This window comes from Thalassophryne amazonica, chromosome 21 (assembly GCF_902500255.1).
Source record: "Thalassophryne amazonica chromosome 21, fThaAma1.1, whole genome shotgun sequence".
NCBI classification, from domain to species: Eukaryota; Metazoa; Chordata; class Actinopteri; order Batrachoidiformes; family Batrachoididae; genus Thalassophryne; species Thalassophryne amazonica.
In genome coordinates, this window is record NC_047123.1 from 1,001,688 (window position 1) to 1,017,820 (window position 16,133).

The 16,133-nt window shown below is 42.4% G+C and overlaps 2 protein-coding genes across 2 annotated transcripts in view; one reads left to right on the forward strand and one right to left on the reverse strand.

The window, feature by feature from the left end:
• The window catches only part of casp8ap2 (caspase 8 associated protein 2), a 35,107-nt gene extending 24,591 nt beyond the window's left edge, over nt 1-10,516 (reverse strand). The window contains exons 1-3 of the mRNA XM_034162236.1: nt 10,274-10,516; nt 5,621-5,632; nt 5,135-5,211 (exon numbers count right to left, since the gene is read on the reverse strand). Coding sequence (XP_034018127.1) covers nt 5,135-5,168 — 34 coding nt within the window. The 5' untranslated portion in view covers nt 5,169-5,211; nt 5,621-5,632; nt 10,274-10,516. The remainder of the gene's footprint in view (nt 1-5,134; nt 5,212-5,620; nt 5,633-10,273) is intronic.
• Nucleotides 10,517-11,688: 1,172 nt separating this feature from the next.
• On the forward strand, nt 11,689-12,312 carry LOC117503527 (gap junction alpha-10 protein-like). Its single transcript, XM_034162789.1, has one exon. It carries the CDS (start codon nt 11,689-11,691, stop codon nt 12,310-12,312), a length of 624 nt encoding a protein of 207 aa, XP_034018680.1.
• The last annotated feature ends 3,821 nt before the right edge of the window (nt 12,313-16,133 follow it).

Here is a 16,133-nt window from a genome sequence, read left to right on the forward strand (position 1 = left end):
CACACAGTCAGACAGCCCCCCTCAGTAACCCCATCAAAACAACATCTGAATCACACACAGTCAGACAGCCCCCCTCAGTAACCCCATCAAAACAACATCTGAATCACACACAGTCAGACAGCCCCCCTCAGTAACCCCATCAAAACAACATCTGAATCACACACAGCCAGACAGCCCCCCTCAGTAACCCCATCAAAACAACATCTGAATCACACACAGTCAGACAGCCCCCCTCAGTAACCCCATCAAAACAACATCTGAATCACACACAGTCAGACAGCCCCCCTCAGTAACCCCATCAAAACAACATCTGAATCACACACAGTCAGACAGCCCCCCTCAGTAACCCCATCAAAACAACATCTGAATCACACACAGTCAGACAGCCCCCCTCAGTAACCCCAACAAAACAACATCTGAATCACACACAGTCAGACAGCCCCCCTCAGTAACCCCATCAAAACAACATCTGAATCACACACAGTCAGACAGCCCCCCTCAGTAACCCCATCAAAACAACATCTGAATCACACACAGTCCAGACAGCCCCCCTCAGTAACCCCATCAAAACAACATCTGAATCACACACAGTCAGACAGCCCCCCTCAGTAACCCCATCAAAACAACATCTGAATCACACACAGTCAGACAGCCCCCTCAGTAACCCCATCAAAACAACATCTGAATCACACACAGTCAGACAGCCCCCCTCAGTAACCCCAACAAAACAACATCTGAATCACACACAGTCAGACAGCCCCCCTCAGTAACTCCATCAAAACAACATCTGAATCACACACAGTCAGACAGCCCCCCTCAGTAACCCCAACAAAACAACATCTGAATCACACACAGTCAGACAGCCCCCCTCAGTAACCCCATCAAAACAACATCTGAATCACACACAGTCAGACAGCCCCCCTCAGTAACCCCATCAAAACAACATCTGAATCACACACAGTCAGACAGCCCCCCTCAGTAACCCCAACAAAACAACATCTGAATCACACACAGTCAGACAGCCCCCCTCAGTAACCCCATCAAAACAACATCTGAATCACACACAGTCAGACAGCCCCCCTCAGTAACCCCATCAAAACAACATCTGAATCACACACAGTCAGACAGCCCCCCTCAGTAACCCCATCAAAACAACATCTGAATCACACACAGTCAGACAGCCCCCCTCAGTAACCCCAACAAAACAACATCTGAATCACACACAGTCAGACAGCCCCCCTCAGTAACCCAATCAAAACAACATCTGAATCACACACAGTCAGACAGCCCCCCTCAGTAACCCCATCAAAACAACATCTGAATCACACACAGTCAGACAGCCCCCCTCAGTAACCCCATCAAAACAACATCTGAATCACACACAGTCAGACAGCCCCCCTCAGTAACCCCATCAAAACAACATCTGAATCACACACCTCCAGACAGCCCCCCTCAGTAACCCCATCAAAACAACATCTGAATCACACACCTCCAGACAGCCCCCCTCAGTAACCCCATCAAAACAACATCTGAATCACACACAGTCAGACAGCCCCCCTCAGTAACCCCATCAAAACAACATCTGAATCACACACAGTCAGACAGCCCCCCTCAGTAACCCCATCAAAACAACATCTGAATCACACACAGTCAGACAGCCCCCCTCAGTAACCCCATCAAAACAACATCTGAATCACACACCTCCAGACAGCCCCCCTCAGTAACCCCATCAAAACAACATCTGAATCACACACCTCCAGACAGCCCCCCTCAGTAACCCCATCAAAACAACATCTGAATCACACACAGTCAGACAGCCCCCCTCAGTAACCCCATCAAAACAACATCTGAATCACACACAGTCAGACAGCCCCCCTCAGTAACCCCATCAAAACAACATCTGAATCACACACAGTCAGACAGCCCCCCTCAGTAACCCCATCAAAACAACATCTGAATCACACACCTCCAGACAGCCCCCCTCAGTAACCCCATCAAAACAACATCTGAATCACACACAGTCAGACAGCCCCCCTCAGTAACCCCATCAAAACAACATCTGAATCACACACAGTCAGACAGCCCCCCTCAGTAACCCCATCAAAACAACATCTGAATCACACACAGTCAGACAGCCCCCCTCAGTAACCCCATCAAAACAACATCTGAATCACACACATCCAGACAGCCCCCCTCAGTAACCCCATCAAAACAACATCTGAATCACACACAGTCAGACAGCCCCCCTCAGTAACCCCATCAAAACAACATCTGAATCACACACCGTCAGACAGCCCCCCTCAGTAACCCCATCAAAACAACATCTGAATCACACACAGTCAGACAGCCCCCCTCAGTAACCCCATCAAAACAACATCTGAATCACACACAGTCAGACAGCCCCCCTCAGTAACCCCATCAAAACAACATCTGAATCACACACCTCCAGACAGCCCCCCTCAGTAACCCCATCAAACAACATCTGAATCACACACAGTCAGACAGCCCCCCTCAGTAACCCCATCAAAACAACATCTGAATCACACACAGTCAGACAGCCCCCCTCAGTAACCCCATCAAAACAACATCTGAATCACACACAGTCAGACAGCCCCCCTCAGTAACCCCATCAAAACAACATCTGAATCACACACAGTCAGACAGCCCCCCTCAGTAACCCCATCAAAACAACATCTGAATCACACACAGTCAGACAGCCCCCCTCAGTAACCCCATCAAAACAACATCTGAATCACACACAGTCAGACAGCCCCCCTCAGTAACCCCATCAAAACAACATCTGAATCACACACAGTCAGACAGCCCCCCTCAGTAACCCCATCAAAACAACATCTGAATCACACACCTCCAGACAGCCCCCCTCAGTAACTCCCATCAAAACAACATCTGAATCACACACCTCCAGACAGCCCCCCTCAGTAACCCCATCAAAACAACATCTGAATCACACACAGTCAGACAGCCCCCCTCAGTAACCCCATCAAAACAACATCTGAATCACACACAGTCAGACAGCCCCCCCTCAGTAACCCCAACAAAACAACATCTGAATCACACACAGTCAGACAGCCCCCCTCAGTAACCCCATCAAAACAACATCTGAATCACACACCGTCCAGACAGCCCCCCTCAGTAACCCCATCAAAACAACATCTGAATCACACACAGTCAGACAGCCCCCCTCAGTAACCCCATCAAAACAACATCTGAATCACACACAGTCCAGACAGCCCCCCCTCAGTAACCCCAATCAAAACAACATCTGAATCACACACAGTCAGACAGCCCCCCTCAGTAACCCCATCAAAACAACATCTGAATCACACACAGTCCAGACAGCCCCCCTCAGTAACCCCATCAAAACAACATCTGAATCACACACAGTCAGACAGCCCCCCTCAGTAACCCCATCAAAACAACATCTGAATCACACACAGTCAGACAGCCCCCCTCAGTAACCCCATCAAAACAACATCTGAATCACACACAGTCAGACAGCCCCCCTCAGTAACCCCATCAAAACAACATCTGAATCACACACAGTCAGACAGCCCCCCTCAGTAACCCCATCAAAACAACATCTGAATCACACACAGTCAGACAGCCCCCCTCAGTAACCCCATCAAAACAACATCTGAATCACACACAGTCAGACAGCCCCCCTCAGTAACCCCATCAAAACAACATCTGAATCACACACAGTCAGACAGCCCCCCTCAGTAACCCCATCAAAACAACATCTGAATCACACACAGTCAGACAGCCCCCCTCAGTAACCCCATCAAAACAACATCTGAATCACACACAGTCAGACAGCCCCCCTCAGTAACCCCATCAAAACAACATCTGAATCACACACAGTCAGACAGCCCCCCTCAGTAACCCCATCAAAACAACATCTGAATCACACACAGTCAGACAGCCCCCCTCAGTAACCCCATCAAAACAACATCTGAATCACACACAGTCAGACAGCCCCCTCAGTAACCCCACCAAACAACATCTGAATCACACACAGTCAGACAGCCCCCCTCAGTAACCCCATCAAAACAACATCTGAATCACACACCTCCAGACAGCCCCCTCAGTAACCCCATCAAAACAACATCTGAATCACACACAGTCAGACAGCCCCCTCAGTAACCCCACAAAACAACATCTGAATCACACACCTCCAGACAGCCCCCCTCAGTAACCCCATCAAAACAACATCTGAATCACCACACGTCAGACAGCCCCCCCTCAGTAACCCATCAAACAACATCTGAATCACACACAGTCAGACAGCCCCCCTCAGTAACCCCATTCAAAACAACATCTGAATCACACCAGTCAGACAGCCCCCCCTCAGTAACCCCATCAAAACAACATCTGAATCACACACCGTCAGGACAGCCCCCCTCAGTAACCCCATCAAAACAACATCTGAATCACACACTCCAGACAGCCCCCCTCAGTAACCCCATCAAAACAACATCTGAATCAGACCACCAGACAGCTCCCCTCAGTAACCCCCACCAAAACAACATCTGAATCAGACCACCAGACAGCTCCCCTCAGTAAACCCCACCAAAACAACATCCGACTCACAGACCACCAGACAGACCCCCTCAGTAACTCCCATCAAAACATCTGAGTCAGACCACCAGACAGTTCCCCTCAGTAACCCCACCAAAACAACATCCGACTCACAGACCACCAGAAAGCTCCCCTCAGTAACTCCTATCAAAACAACATCTGAGTCAGATCACCAGAAAGCTCCCCTCAGTAACCCCCACTAAATCAACATCCGAATCACAGACCACCAGACAGCCCCCCTCAGTAACCCCCACTAAATCAACATCCGAATCACAGACCACCAGACAGCCCCCCTCAGTAACTCCCGTCAAAACAACATCTGAATCAGACCACCAGACAGCTCCCCTCAGTAACCCCCACCAAAACAACATCCGAATCACAGACCACCACACAGACCCCTCAGTAACTGCTGTCAGGTAAGACTTGAAGGAATAATTGAACTTTGAATTGAACTTGTGCAGTCTATTGCCCTCACAATGATTCCTTCACCTCTGATCAAGAAGTCAGACTACTTTATTGTCATCAGGAGACTCACAACCATGAGGCTGACTGCTGCCAGTTTCCTCCATCCTTGAAAAAGATCTTTGTGGCCCAGTTTAACACAGGAAGTACCTGAAAACAGGAACAAGAGAATGTTTTCACGTTTTCATGTTTCAAGCAACACACAGCAGAGTAACAGACAGCATTTACAGACAGCTTCTTATTTTGTCTGATATTTTGTATGTTTATTTACAGATTTTGTTATGTGAAGTTATTCAGTGTATTTATTTAGATGTTTAATGTACTGATTTACAGATTTTGTTATTTCAAGTTATTCAGTGTCTTTATTTAAAGACGTTGTTGTTTAACGTGTTTATTTACATGTTACGTTATTCAGTGTTTATTTCCTGAAGTTATTCAGTGTTTATTTCCTGAGTTTGTTGTCTGTGTTTACTTACTTTGTTGTTGTTTGTTGTGTTTATTTCCAGGTTTTGTGGTTGTTTACTGTATTTACTAACTGACTCTGTGGTTGTTTACTTACTTTGTTGTTGTTTAGTGTGTTTAATTAGAGACTTTGTTATTTTAAGTTATTCAGTGTGTTTATTTACAGATATTATTATCACCAACCATATTATTATCAACCATCCCTTAGTTATGCTGCTATAGACGTAGACTGCTGGGGGGTTCCCATGATGCACTGTTTCTTTCTCTTTTTGCTCTGTATGCACCACTCTGCATTTAATCATTAGTGACTGATCTCTGCTCCCCTCCACAGCATGTCTTTTTCCTGGTTCTCTCCCTCAGCCCCAACCAGTCCCAGCAGAAGACTGGCCCTCCCTGAGCCTGGTTCTGCTGGAGGTTTCTTCCTGTTAAAAGGGAGTTTTTCCTTCCCACTGTAGCCAAGTGCTTGCTCACAGGGGGTCGTTTTGACCGTTGGGGTTTTACATAATTATTGTATGGCCTTGCCTTACAATATAAAGCGCCTTGGGGCAACTGTTTGTTGTGATTTGGCGCTATATAAAAAAACTGATTGATTGATTGATTGATTGATTTACAGATTTTGTTATTTTAAGTTATTCAGTGTTTATTTACAGATATTATTATTTGAAGTTATTCAGTGTTTATTTACAGATGTTGTTTAGTGTTTATTTACAGATTTTGTTATTTGAAGTTATTCGGTGTTTATTTACAGATGTTGTTTAAAAAAAAATTGATTGATTGTTTAGTGTTTATTTACAGATTTTGTTATTTGAAGTTATTCAGTGTTTATTTACAGATGTTGTTTAGTGTTTATTTACAGATTTGTTATTTGAAGTTATTCAGTGTTTATTTACAGATGTTGTTTAGTGTTTATTTACAGATTTTGTTATTTGAAGTTATTCAGTGTTTATTTACAGATTTTGTTATTTGAAGTTATTCAGTGTTTATTTACAGATGTTTAGTGTTTATTTACAGATTTTGTTTAATTTTGAACGTTATTCAGTTGTTATTTACAAGATGTTTAGTGTTTATTTCCAGATTTTGTTTATTTGAAGTTATTCAGTGTTTATTTACAGATGTTGTTTAGTTTATATTTACAGATTTTGTTATTTGACGTTATTCAGTGTGTTATTTACAGATGTTGTTTAGTGTTTATTTACAGATTTTGTTATTTGATTATTTTGAAGTTATTCAGTGTTTTATTTTACAGATGTGTTTAGTGTTTATTTACAGATTTTTGTTATTTGAAGTTATTCAGTGTTTATTTACAGATGTTTAGTGTTTATTTACAGATTTTGTTATTTGAAGTTTATTCAGTGTTTATTTCACGATGTTGTTTAGTGTTTATTTACAGCTTTTGTTATTTGAAGTTATCAGTGTCTTTTATTACAGATTTTATTGACAGTTCTTCAGTGTGTATTTACAAGATGTTGTTTAGTGTTTATGTTACAGGATTTTTTTATTGAAGTTATTCAGTGTTTATTTACAGATTTTGTTATTTGAAGTTATTCAGTGTTTATTACAGATGTTTAGTGTTTATTTACAGATTTTGTTATTTGAAGTTATTCAGTGTTTATTTACAGATGTTGTTTAGTGTTTATTTACAGATTTTGTTATTTGAAGTTATTCAGTGTTTATCAGGTTGTCCTAAAAGTTCCCTAAAAAGCCTTCAGTTAATTCAAAATGCTGCAGCTAGAGTACTGACGGGGACTAGAAGGAGAGAGCATATCTCACCCATATTGGCTTAATTCTAGAATAGAATTTAAAATTCTTCTTCTTACTTATAAGGTTTTGAATAATCAGGTCCCATCTTATCTTGGGGACCTCGTAGTACCATATCACCCCAATAGAGCGCTTCGCTTTCAGACTGCAGGCTTACTTGTAGTTCCTAGGGTTTGTAAGAGTAGAATGGGAGGCAGAGCCTTCAGCTTTCAGGCTCCTCTCCTGTGGAACCAGCTCCCAATTCAGATCAGGGAGACAGACACCCTCTCTACTTTTAAGATTAGGCTTAAAACTTTCCTTTTTGCTAAAGCTTATAGTTAGGGCTGGATCAGGTGACCCTGAACCATCCCTTAGTTATGCTGCTATAGACGTAGACTGCTGGGGGGTTCCCATGATGCACTGTTTCTTTCTCTTTTTGCTCTGTATGCACCACTCTGCATTTAATCATTAGTGACTGATCTCTGCTCCCCTCCACAGCATGTCTTTTTCCTGGTTCTCTCCCTCAGCCCCAACCAGTCCCAGCAGAAGACTGGCCCTCCCTGAGCCTGGTTCTGCTGGAGGTTTCTTCCTGTTAAAAGGGAGTTTTTCCTTCCCACTGTAGCCAAGTGCTTGCTCACAGGGGGTCGTTTTGACCGTTGGGGTTTTACATAATTATTGTATGGCCTTGCCTTACAATATAAAGCGCCTTGGGGCAACTGTTTGATGTGATTTGGCGCTATATAAAAAAATTGATTGATTGATTGATTTACAGATTTTGTTATTTTAAGTTATTCAGTGTTTATTTACAGATATTATTATTTGAAGTTATTCAGTGTTTATTTACAGATGTTGTTTAGTGTTTATTTACAGATTTTGTTATTTGAAGTTATTCGGTGTTTATTTACAGATGTTGTTTAAAAAAAAAATTGATTGATTGTTTAGTGTTTATTTACAGATTTTGTTATTTGAAGTTATTCAGTGTTTATTTACAGATGTTGTTTAGTGTTTATTTACAGATTTGTTATTTGAAGTTATTCAGTGTTTATTTACAGATGTTGTTTAGTGTTTATTTACAGATTTTGTTATTTGAAGTTATTCAGTGTTTATTTACAGATTTTGTTATTTGAAGTTATTCAGTGTTTATTTACAGATGTTTAGTGTTTATTTACAAATTGTTATTTGAAGTTATTCAGTGTTTATTTACAGATGTTTAGTGTTTATTTACAGATTTTGTTATTTGAAGTTATTCAGTGTTTATTTACAGATGTTGTTTAGTGTTTATTTACAGATGTTGTTTAGTGTTTATTTACAGATTTTGTTATTTGAAGTTATTCAGTGTTTATTTACAGATGTTATTTGAAGTTATTCAGTGTTTACAGATGTTATTTGAAGTTATTCAGTGTTTATTTACAGATGTTGTTTAGTGTTTATTTACAGATTTTGTTATTTGAAGTTATTCAGTGTTTATTTACAGATTTTGTTATTTTATGTTATTCAGTGTTTATTTACAGATGTTTAGTGTTTATTTACAGATTTTGTTATTTGAAGTTATTCAGTGTTTATTTACAGATTTTGTTATTTGAAGTTATTCAGTGTTTATTTACAGATGTTGTTTAGTGTTTATTTACAGATTTTGTTATTTTATGTTATTCAGTGTTTATTTACAGATGTTGTTTAGTGTTTATTTACAGATTTTGTTATTTGAAGTTATTCAGTGTTTATTTACAGATGTTGTTTAGTGTTTATTTACAGATTGTTATTTGAAGTTATTCAGTGTTTATTTACAGATGTTGTTTAGTGTTTATTTACAGATTTTGTTATTTGAAGTTATTCAGTGTTTATTTACAGATGTTGTTTAGTGTTTATTTACAGATTTTGTTATTTGAAGTTATTCAGTGTTTATTTACAGATGTTGTTTAGTGTTTATTTACAGATTTTGTTATTTGAAGTTATTCAGTGTTTATTTACAGATGTTGTTTAGTGTTTATTTACAGATTTTGTTATTTGAAGTTATTCAGTGTTTATTTACAGATGTTGTTTAGTGTTTATTTACAGATTTTGTTATTTGAAGTTATTCAGTGTTTATTTACAGATTTTGTTATTTGAAGTTATTCAGTGTTTATTTACAGATGTTGTTTAGTGTTTATTTACAGATTTTGTTATTTGATGTTATTCAGTGTTTATTTACAGATGTTGTTTAGTGTTTATTTACAGATTTTGTTATTTGAAGTTATTCAGTGTTTATTTACAGATGTTGTTTAGTGTTTATTTACAGATTTTGTTATTTGAAGTTATTCAGTGTTTATTTACAGATGTTGTTTAGTGTTTATTTACAGATTTTGTTATTTGAAGTTATTCAGTGTTTATTTACAGATGTTGTTTAGTGTTTATTTACAGATTTTGTTATTTGAAGTTATTCAGTGTTTATTTACAGATGTTGTTTAGTGTTTATTTACAGATTTTGTTATTTGAAGTTATTCAGTGTTTATTTACAGATGTTGTTTAGTGTTTATTTACAGATTTGTTATTTGAAGTTATTCAGTGTTTATTTACAGATGTTGTTTAGTGTTTATTTACAGATTTTGTTATTTGAAGTTATTCAGTGTTTATTTACAGATGTTGTTTAGTGTTTATTTACAGATTTTGTTATTTGAAGTTATTCAGTGTTTATTTACAGATGTTGTTTAGTGTTTATTTACAGATTTTATTTGAAGTTATTCAGTGTTTATTTACAGATGTTGTTTAGTGTTTATTTACAGATTTTGTTATTTGAAGTTATTCAGTGTTTATTTACAGATGTTGTTTAGTGTTTATTTACAGATTTTGTTATTTGAAGTTATTCAGTGTTTATTTACAGATTTTGTTATTTGAAGTTATTCAGTATTTATTTCCTGGGTTTGTTGTCTTTGTTTACTTACTCTGTTGATGTTGTTTGCTGGGTTTATTTACAGACTTCGTGGTTGTTTACTGTATTTACTGACGGACTTGGTGGTTGTTTACTTACTTTGTTGATGTTTTGTTGACAGGTGATCTCGCGCCACTCGCTCGGTTTTCCCGCGGTCGCAGCGTCTCCTTCCAGGCTGATAAATTAAATGAATCCTTCCTAAAACACGTTCAGTCTTTCCGTTCTTCGGCTGCTTGTCGGTCTCTCGGTCGCCTCGGACGCTTCGCGAACGCTGAACCAAAAATTCACCCTTTAAGCGACGGAAAAAAGACAAAAATGTTCAGAGAAAAGTTCCATCTGTGCTAATCACCCTCTGACGTCATCACATCGCGACGGTGAGAAAAAATCTGCCCGACCCGGAAGGTAAAAAAACAAAACAAAAAAAATAACGGCTCTGTGGTCAGCCATCTTTCCACTCCTTTAGCGCTGTCTCATGTGGGCGTGTCCCCACATGAGACAGGAAAGAGACAAAAATGGTAAATGGACTGCATTTATATCGCGCTTTTCCATCTGTATCAGACGCTCACAGAGCTTTACAATTATGCCTCACATTCATCCCAATGTCAGGGTGCTGCCATACAAGGTGCTCACTACACACCAGGAGCAACAGGGGATTAAAGGCCTTGCCCAAGGGCCCTTAGTGATTTTGTGTGCCCTTAGTGTGTCACAGTGTGTCACAGTGTGTCACAGCGAGTCAGTATGTCTCTGTGACTCACTGGTGCGCAGTGCGGTCGTCTGGACGGGGTCTAACCGCCATGAAAACATGATATTACAGATATATCCTCATGATCATAATTCACTTGCGTTATGTAACCCATGAGAGGGCATGACCATGTATCTGTAACAGCAGCTGTATAACCAAGCCGTCACAGTATGAATAGAATAAATAGTCACCTTTGGAACAGCTCCAGATGGATTTGCTTGGCGCACACCAGCCAGAATGCAGGCGGGCTGGAATGAAAAGCGCAGGAGGAGCTCAGTCATCTTTATACTATTATTTATTCCTCCTTTTGACAAATATGTCAGAAATCATTACATAGTCAGTAACGTAATACATACATCAGTAACGTAATACAGCGACATAGTTGGCATTCATATAAAACTAGAGGCGTCCTGCATTTTTTTTACAGGCCTCCGGTGATCTCAGGGCCTCCCACGCCCCTCCTGTGCCTTTCAGTCTGGCCAGGATAACAGAAATGAAAGTGTATAACCTCAATAAGAGAGGATCAGGAACAGAAATACTGAGGACTTCAGTTTTTTATAAACACTACCCAATCTAGAGCTAGTGGATCCCCACAGGCAACATGCTAGCTTCCAATAATCCTGAGAAAGGAAAACACACACACACACACACACACACACATGCAATATAAACTCCTTTACACAACAACAAAATATATATATTATCTGTCCATGTTCAAATACTTATGGCCCTACCTGTAACTCCGTGTGTGTTTTCACAGCAATCAATAATGTGACAGAAAATGGGTGACTGGAATTTGTTGGGGAGTGTTTTGGAAGAGGTCCACATCCATTCGACCATGGTTGGGAAGATCTGGCTCACCATCCTCTTCGTGTTCCGGATGCTGGTTCTGGGCGTGGCCGCTGAGGACGTGTGGGATGATGAGCAAAGTGAGTTTGTGTGTAACACAGAGCAGCCGGGCTGTAAGAACGTCTGCTACGACCACGTCTTCCCCATCTCGCTCATCCGCTACTGGGTCCTCCAGATCATCTTTGTGTCGTCTCCGTCTCTGGTCTACATGGGACACGCCTTGTACCGTTTGAGGAGTCTGGACAAGGAGAGGCACCGGAAGAAAGCGTGTCTGAAGTCGGAGCTGGAGGGGACAGACATCGAGCTGGAGCAGCACAGGAGATTTGAGCGGGAGCTGAAAAAACTCGAGGAACAGAAGAAGGTGAGGAAAGCTCCTCTGAGAGGGTCGCTGCTGCGCACGTACATTTTCCACATCCTGACCAGGTCTGTGGTAGAGGTGGGCTTCATTGTGGGTCAGTGCGCTCTGTATGGCTTTGAACTGTCCCCCCTGTACAAATTTAATAATGATCTCTTTGCTGCTCTCTTGTGTTTGAATCACGTGTTATCTGTTAGCTGATCCTCATGCTATTACTTTGGCATCTGCTTCATGTGTGTTGTCTGAGATTTTACTTCCCGTCATTTTTGCTTCATTTTATTTCACTCTGAGCACCTTTTTGATTAGAACACAGTTTGTCACTCCAGTGCCAGATTGTCGCTCTCACACCTGCTTTTTCACGTTGTTCGATGCGTTTGATCTGAAGTTGCAGAGTCATTGCCATGATGTGTTTCCTAAGTTGAGCCTGTCGTTTCCTATTCGATCACCCTGGTGTGTTTGATACCTGGGTATTTCTGGTATGACTCGTTTTTTTGCTTCCCTCATGGACACTTTTGCGTGACGGACTGTCTTTCTGTGTGTCGATCTCTCGTCTGTGTCCTTGGTCATCCTCCTCATCTGTTCCCACCCAGGAAACATCATTGCAAAGATTTTGACTGCTGTTTGTAAAGTCCAGGGGGCTCAAGCACAAAGACTTGCGTGAATTTCCTACTGAAATATGGCATACACCAAAACCCAGGAACTGCAGTACGCACAAACAAATTCAGATGTATCAAAGTGTGCATACGCATGGATCCAAGCACGTTCCGTTTGTACATCCCAATGAACGTTAAATTGAGCACACATGCAGACATACCAAACTCCTCCCTGTCCACGCCCCCATTTAAATATGCAATTTTTTTTAAATAGGCCCTGAGACCTGGGGATTCCCCCTATGTCTGATCATTTCACATGAACACAGAAAAGGAATTATACCGAGTGTTAGCTACAGATGACCAGAAATGATGTGGAGACACACAGGGATAGTTTATTAGGTACCCTGTCAAATGGAATAAACATGAAACAGGAAAGAAGGTGGTGGGAGCGTGTGTGTGTGTGTGTGAGGCCGTAAACAGTGTGAGCTCAGACCAGCGCACACATACTGAAGTTTAAAAAAGTGAGGTGCCCTGCAGCTGACCATGTGACATCACAACTTTACACATGCATTTATTGAAAAATACTGAACATAGGGAGACAATCGGGGGCCTGTTAAGAATCTGCAGATCAAGTTTCACTATCAAGAAAAAGAAAATACATTGATAATAATAACAAAAACATATTTTAATGTGGTAGAGAAGCTTGAATCTTTGACTAGACTGGGTTGCTTGACGCGAGGACATTTCGCTTCAAATCGCAGAAGCTTCCTCAGCTAAAATTCTTGCTCTGGTGGTCTGACTTCTGTGTTGACTCTTGTAGAGCAGAATAATCAAGAAGTCACAAAAGCTGGAGTTTTAAACCTAACCAGACCCATCCTACCGAGAGACTGACTGCTATAGTCTAATGACTAAACAACAGTTCTAATTAGCACCTATTGTGCTCTAGTTAGCACCCTCCTAATGACAGGGCAGCTGTCCCTCCTAATGATGGGACAGGAGGAGAAACATGCGTGCGCCAGCCTGGATTTGTGTGTAACGCACTGCACATTTCCATGGTCATTTCACTTTTGATACATCTGAACGTTAGCGTGGAGACGGATGCACGCCACGTTTATGTGAGCACGCACGCTTTGTACGTGAGGCCCCTGGTGACTGAGACTGTGGACATTGTCCAGGGCGTGTTGGGGAAGTGTCGTGACACGGACCCACAACAGGGGGCGTTAATGAAGGGACAATGGAATAGCCAAAAAGTAACAATTTAATGTTGTGAAGGTGCACAACGTAGTACAGACAAATACAAATATGCGTTATATCAATCTGACACAAGGTGACGTGTGGCAGGCTCGAAGATAGGAGACGTCCGGTGCGAGAAGAGCCGGATCCCACACAGCTTCCACCACCAGCGGATCTGAAGAACACCGGAGCCGCCAAGCCCTGCGCCCCAGGTGGCCACTGTCTTCAGCAGTCAGACCCGGTACTGCTGGCAGAAAACAGAAACAGTTCTGGATGAGTGTGAGTTCGCACACTCAGTAATCCCACAGTCTGTATACAGTTAGGAGGGAGAACCTCCACCTCCGAATCACACACTCGTGCAGCTCCCGAGATAACCACTTATCTGGGTGGGGTGGGAGGCGAAGCCGTCACAGTCCACACCAAACGCCAACTCAGCAGACAGGGTATCCGTCCCAGGAAAACGGCTGCAAAAGAGATCAGACTAATGCTCGGGTTAAGGTTCAGCAGAGAATTAATTACCTGTATGGTAGAAGATTTCTCGGCGAGGAGGTGGAGTTGCAGTCCGGCCTTTGTAGTGGTGGTGATGGGTGACAGCTGGTGTTGATAGGTGACAGCTGTTACCTCCAGAGGCTCCGACGCCCTCTCGTGCTTGGAGCCCGCACTCCAAGCAGGGCGCCATCTGGTGGTGGTGGGCCAGCAGTACCTCCTCTTCAGCAGCCCACACAACAGGGCGGTGGTCTGTTCACGTCCTCCTGCGGTCTTTGTATCTCTGGTGTGGACATTTGGATTTGTGCCATTTCCACTGTGGTGCTCTGCTGATAATGACAGGGTGAATCTGACCTCAGGGCTTCGTGAAGTCACATGGTAGATCAATCCAAACCAGAGTCCCAGTTTTCAGCTCGGCTGAGGGCATAAAAGAGTCTGTCTTTGAAAGACCTGATGTCTGGACCAAGCTGTCCACATGGTGAATAAAACTTCATACTGGGACAACAGCTCCAGAAGTGTAAGTACGAGCTCACGAATGTGACTTTTTAAACTCGTTTTAGTCCAGCCATATAAAGGTTTGGTTCTTCGAGCCGTCCGTCACAGAATGAGGTCAAAGTGCTTTAATTTGACTGTAACATGGCTGAAATTACAGCATGTCTTTGTCAGTAATTGGACAGTTTGAGATGTTGGTTCCTGTCCAGCTGTGTGTTTGTTACACTTTCTTCGGGTATTACACTATTTTTACATTATTATTTTTAAGAAATACAGAATACGACACAAGACAGTAAATCTGACAAATGGAAGCGTCCTCAGAAACAGAGAGCATGCATAAAGTGAGGGAAACCATCAAGACATCCCCATGGCTGCACCAGTCCCACCTTCATCATGGAGTGAAATACAACATGGATTTTATTTACAAATAAACAACACTTTGACTGCAGGTGTGTGGGAGACAAACAGGACTGAAACAAACCTAGACATGAAACAGAGGAGACAACTGCCCCACATGCAGCATCCCATACAGGTCAGCTCGGGTCAGGTCAGATCAGGTCAGGTCGGATCGGATCAGGTCAGGTCAGATCAGGTCGGATTGGATCAGGTCGGATCAGGTCAGATCAGATCAGGGTCAGGTCGGATCAGGTCGGATTGGATCAGGTCGGATCAGGTCAGGTCAGATCAGGTCGGATTGGGTCAGGTCAGATCAGGTCAGATCAGATGGGTCACATCAAATCGGACCGGGTCAGGTTGGATCGGATCAGGTCAGATCAGGTCAGATCGGACCAGGTCAGGTTGGATCGGATCAGGTCAGATCGGATCAGGTCAGATCAGATCGGGTCAGGTCGGATCAGGTCGGATCGGATCAGGTCGGATTAGGTCAGGTCAGATCAGATCGGATTGGGTCAGGTCGGATCAGGTCAGATCAGATCAGGTCACATCAAATCGGACCGGGTCAGGTTGGATCGGATCAGGTCAGATCAGGTCAGATCGGACCAGGTCAGGTTGGATCGGATCAGGTCAGATCAGGTCAGGTCAGCTCAGGTCTGTGACCATGCACATTTGCTGCATGTTGCAGCATCCACCACACTATGGAAGTGGCCTGGGTCCTGGATGGCAACCACCCAGGCAGACAACCAGTCCATCTAAAAGTAACCATTTATCTACTGCTGCAGGTGAAACATGGGCATGTCCTTGACCTTCTCCAGTGTCTAG

Coding starts and splice junctions, on each gene's coding strand:
- LOC117503527 (XM_034162789.1), top strand. CDS start 11,689: ATGGGTGACTGGAATTTGTTGGGGAGTGTTTTGGAAGAGGTCCACATC.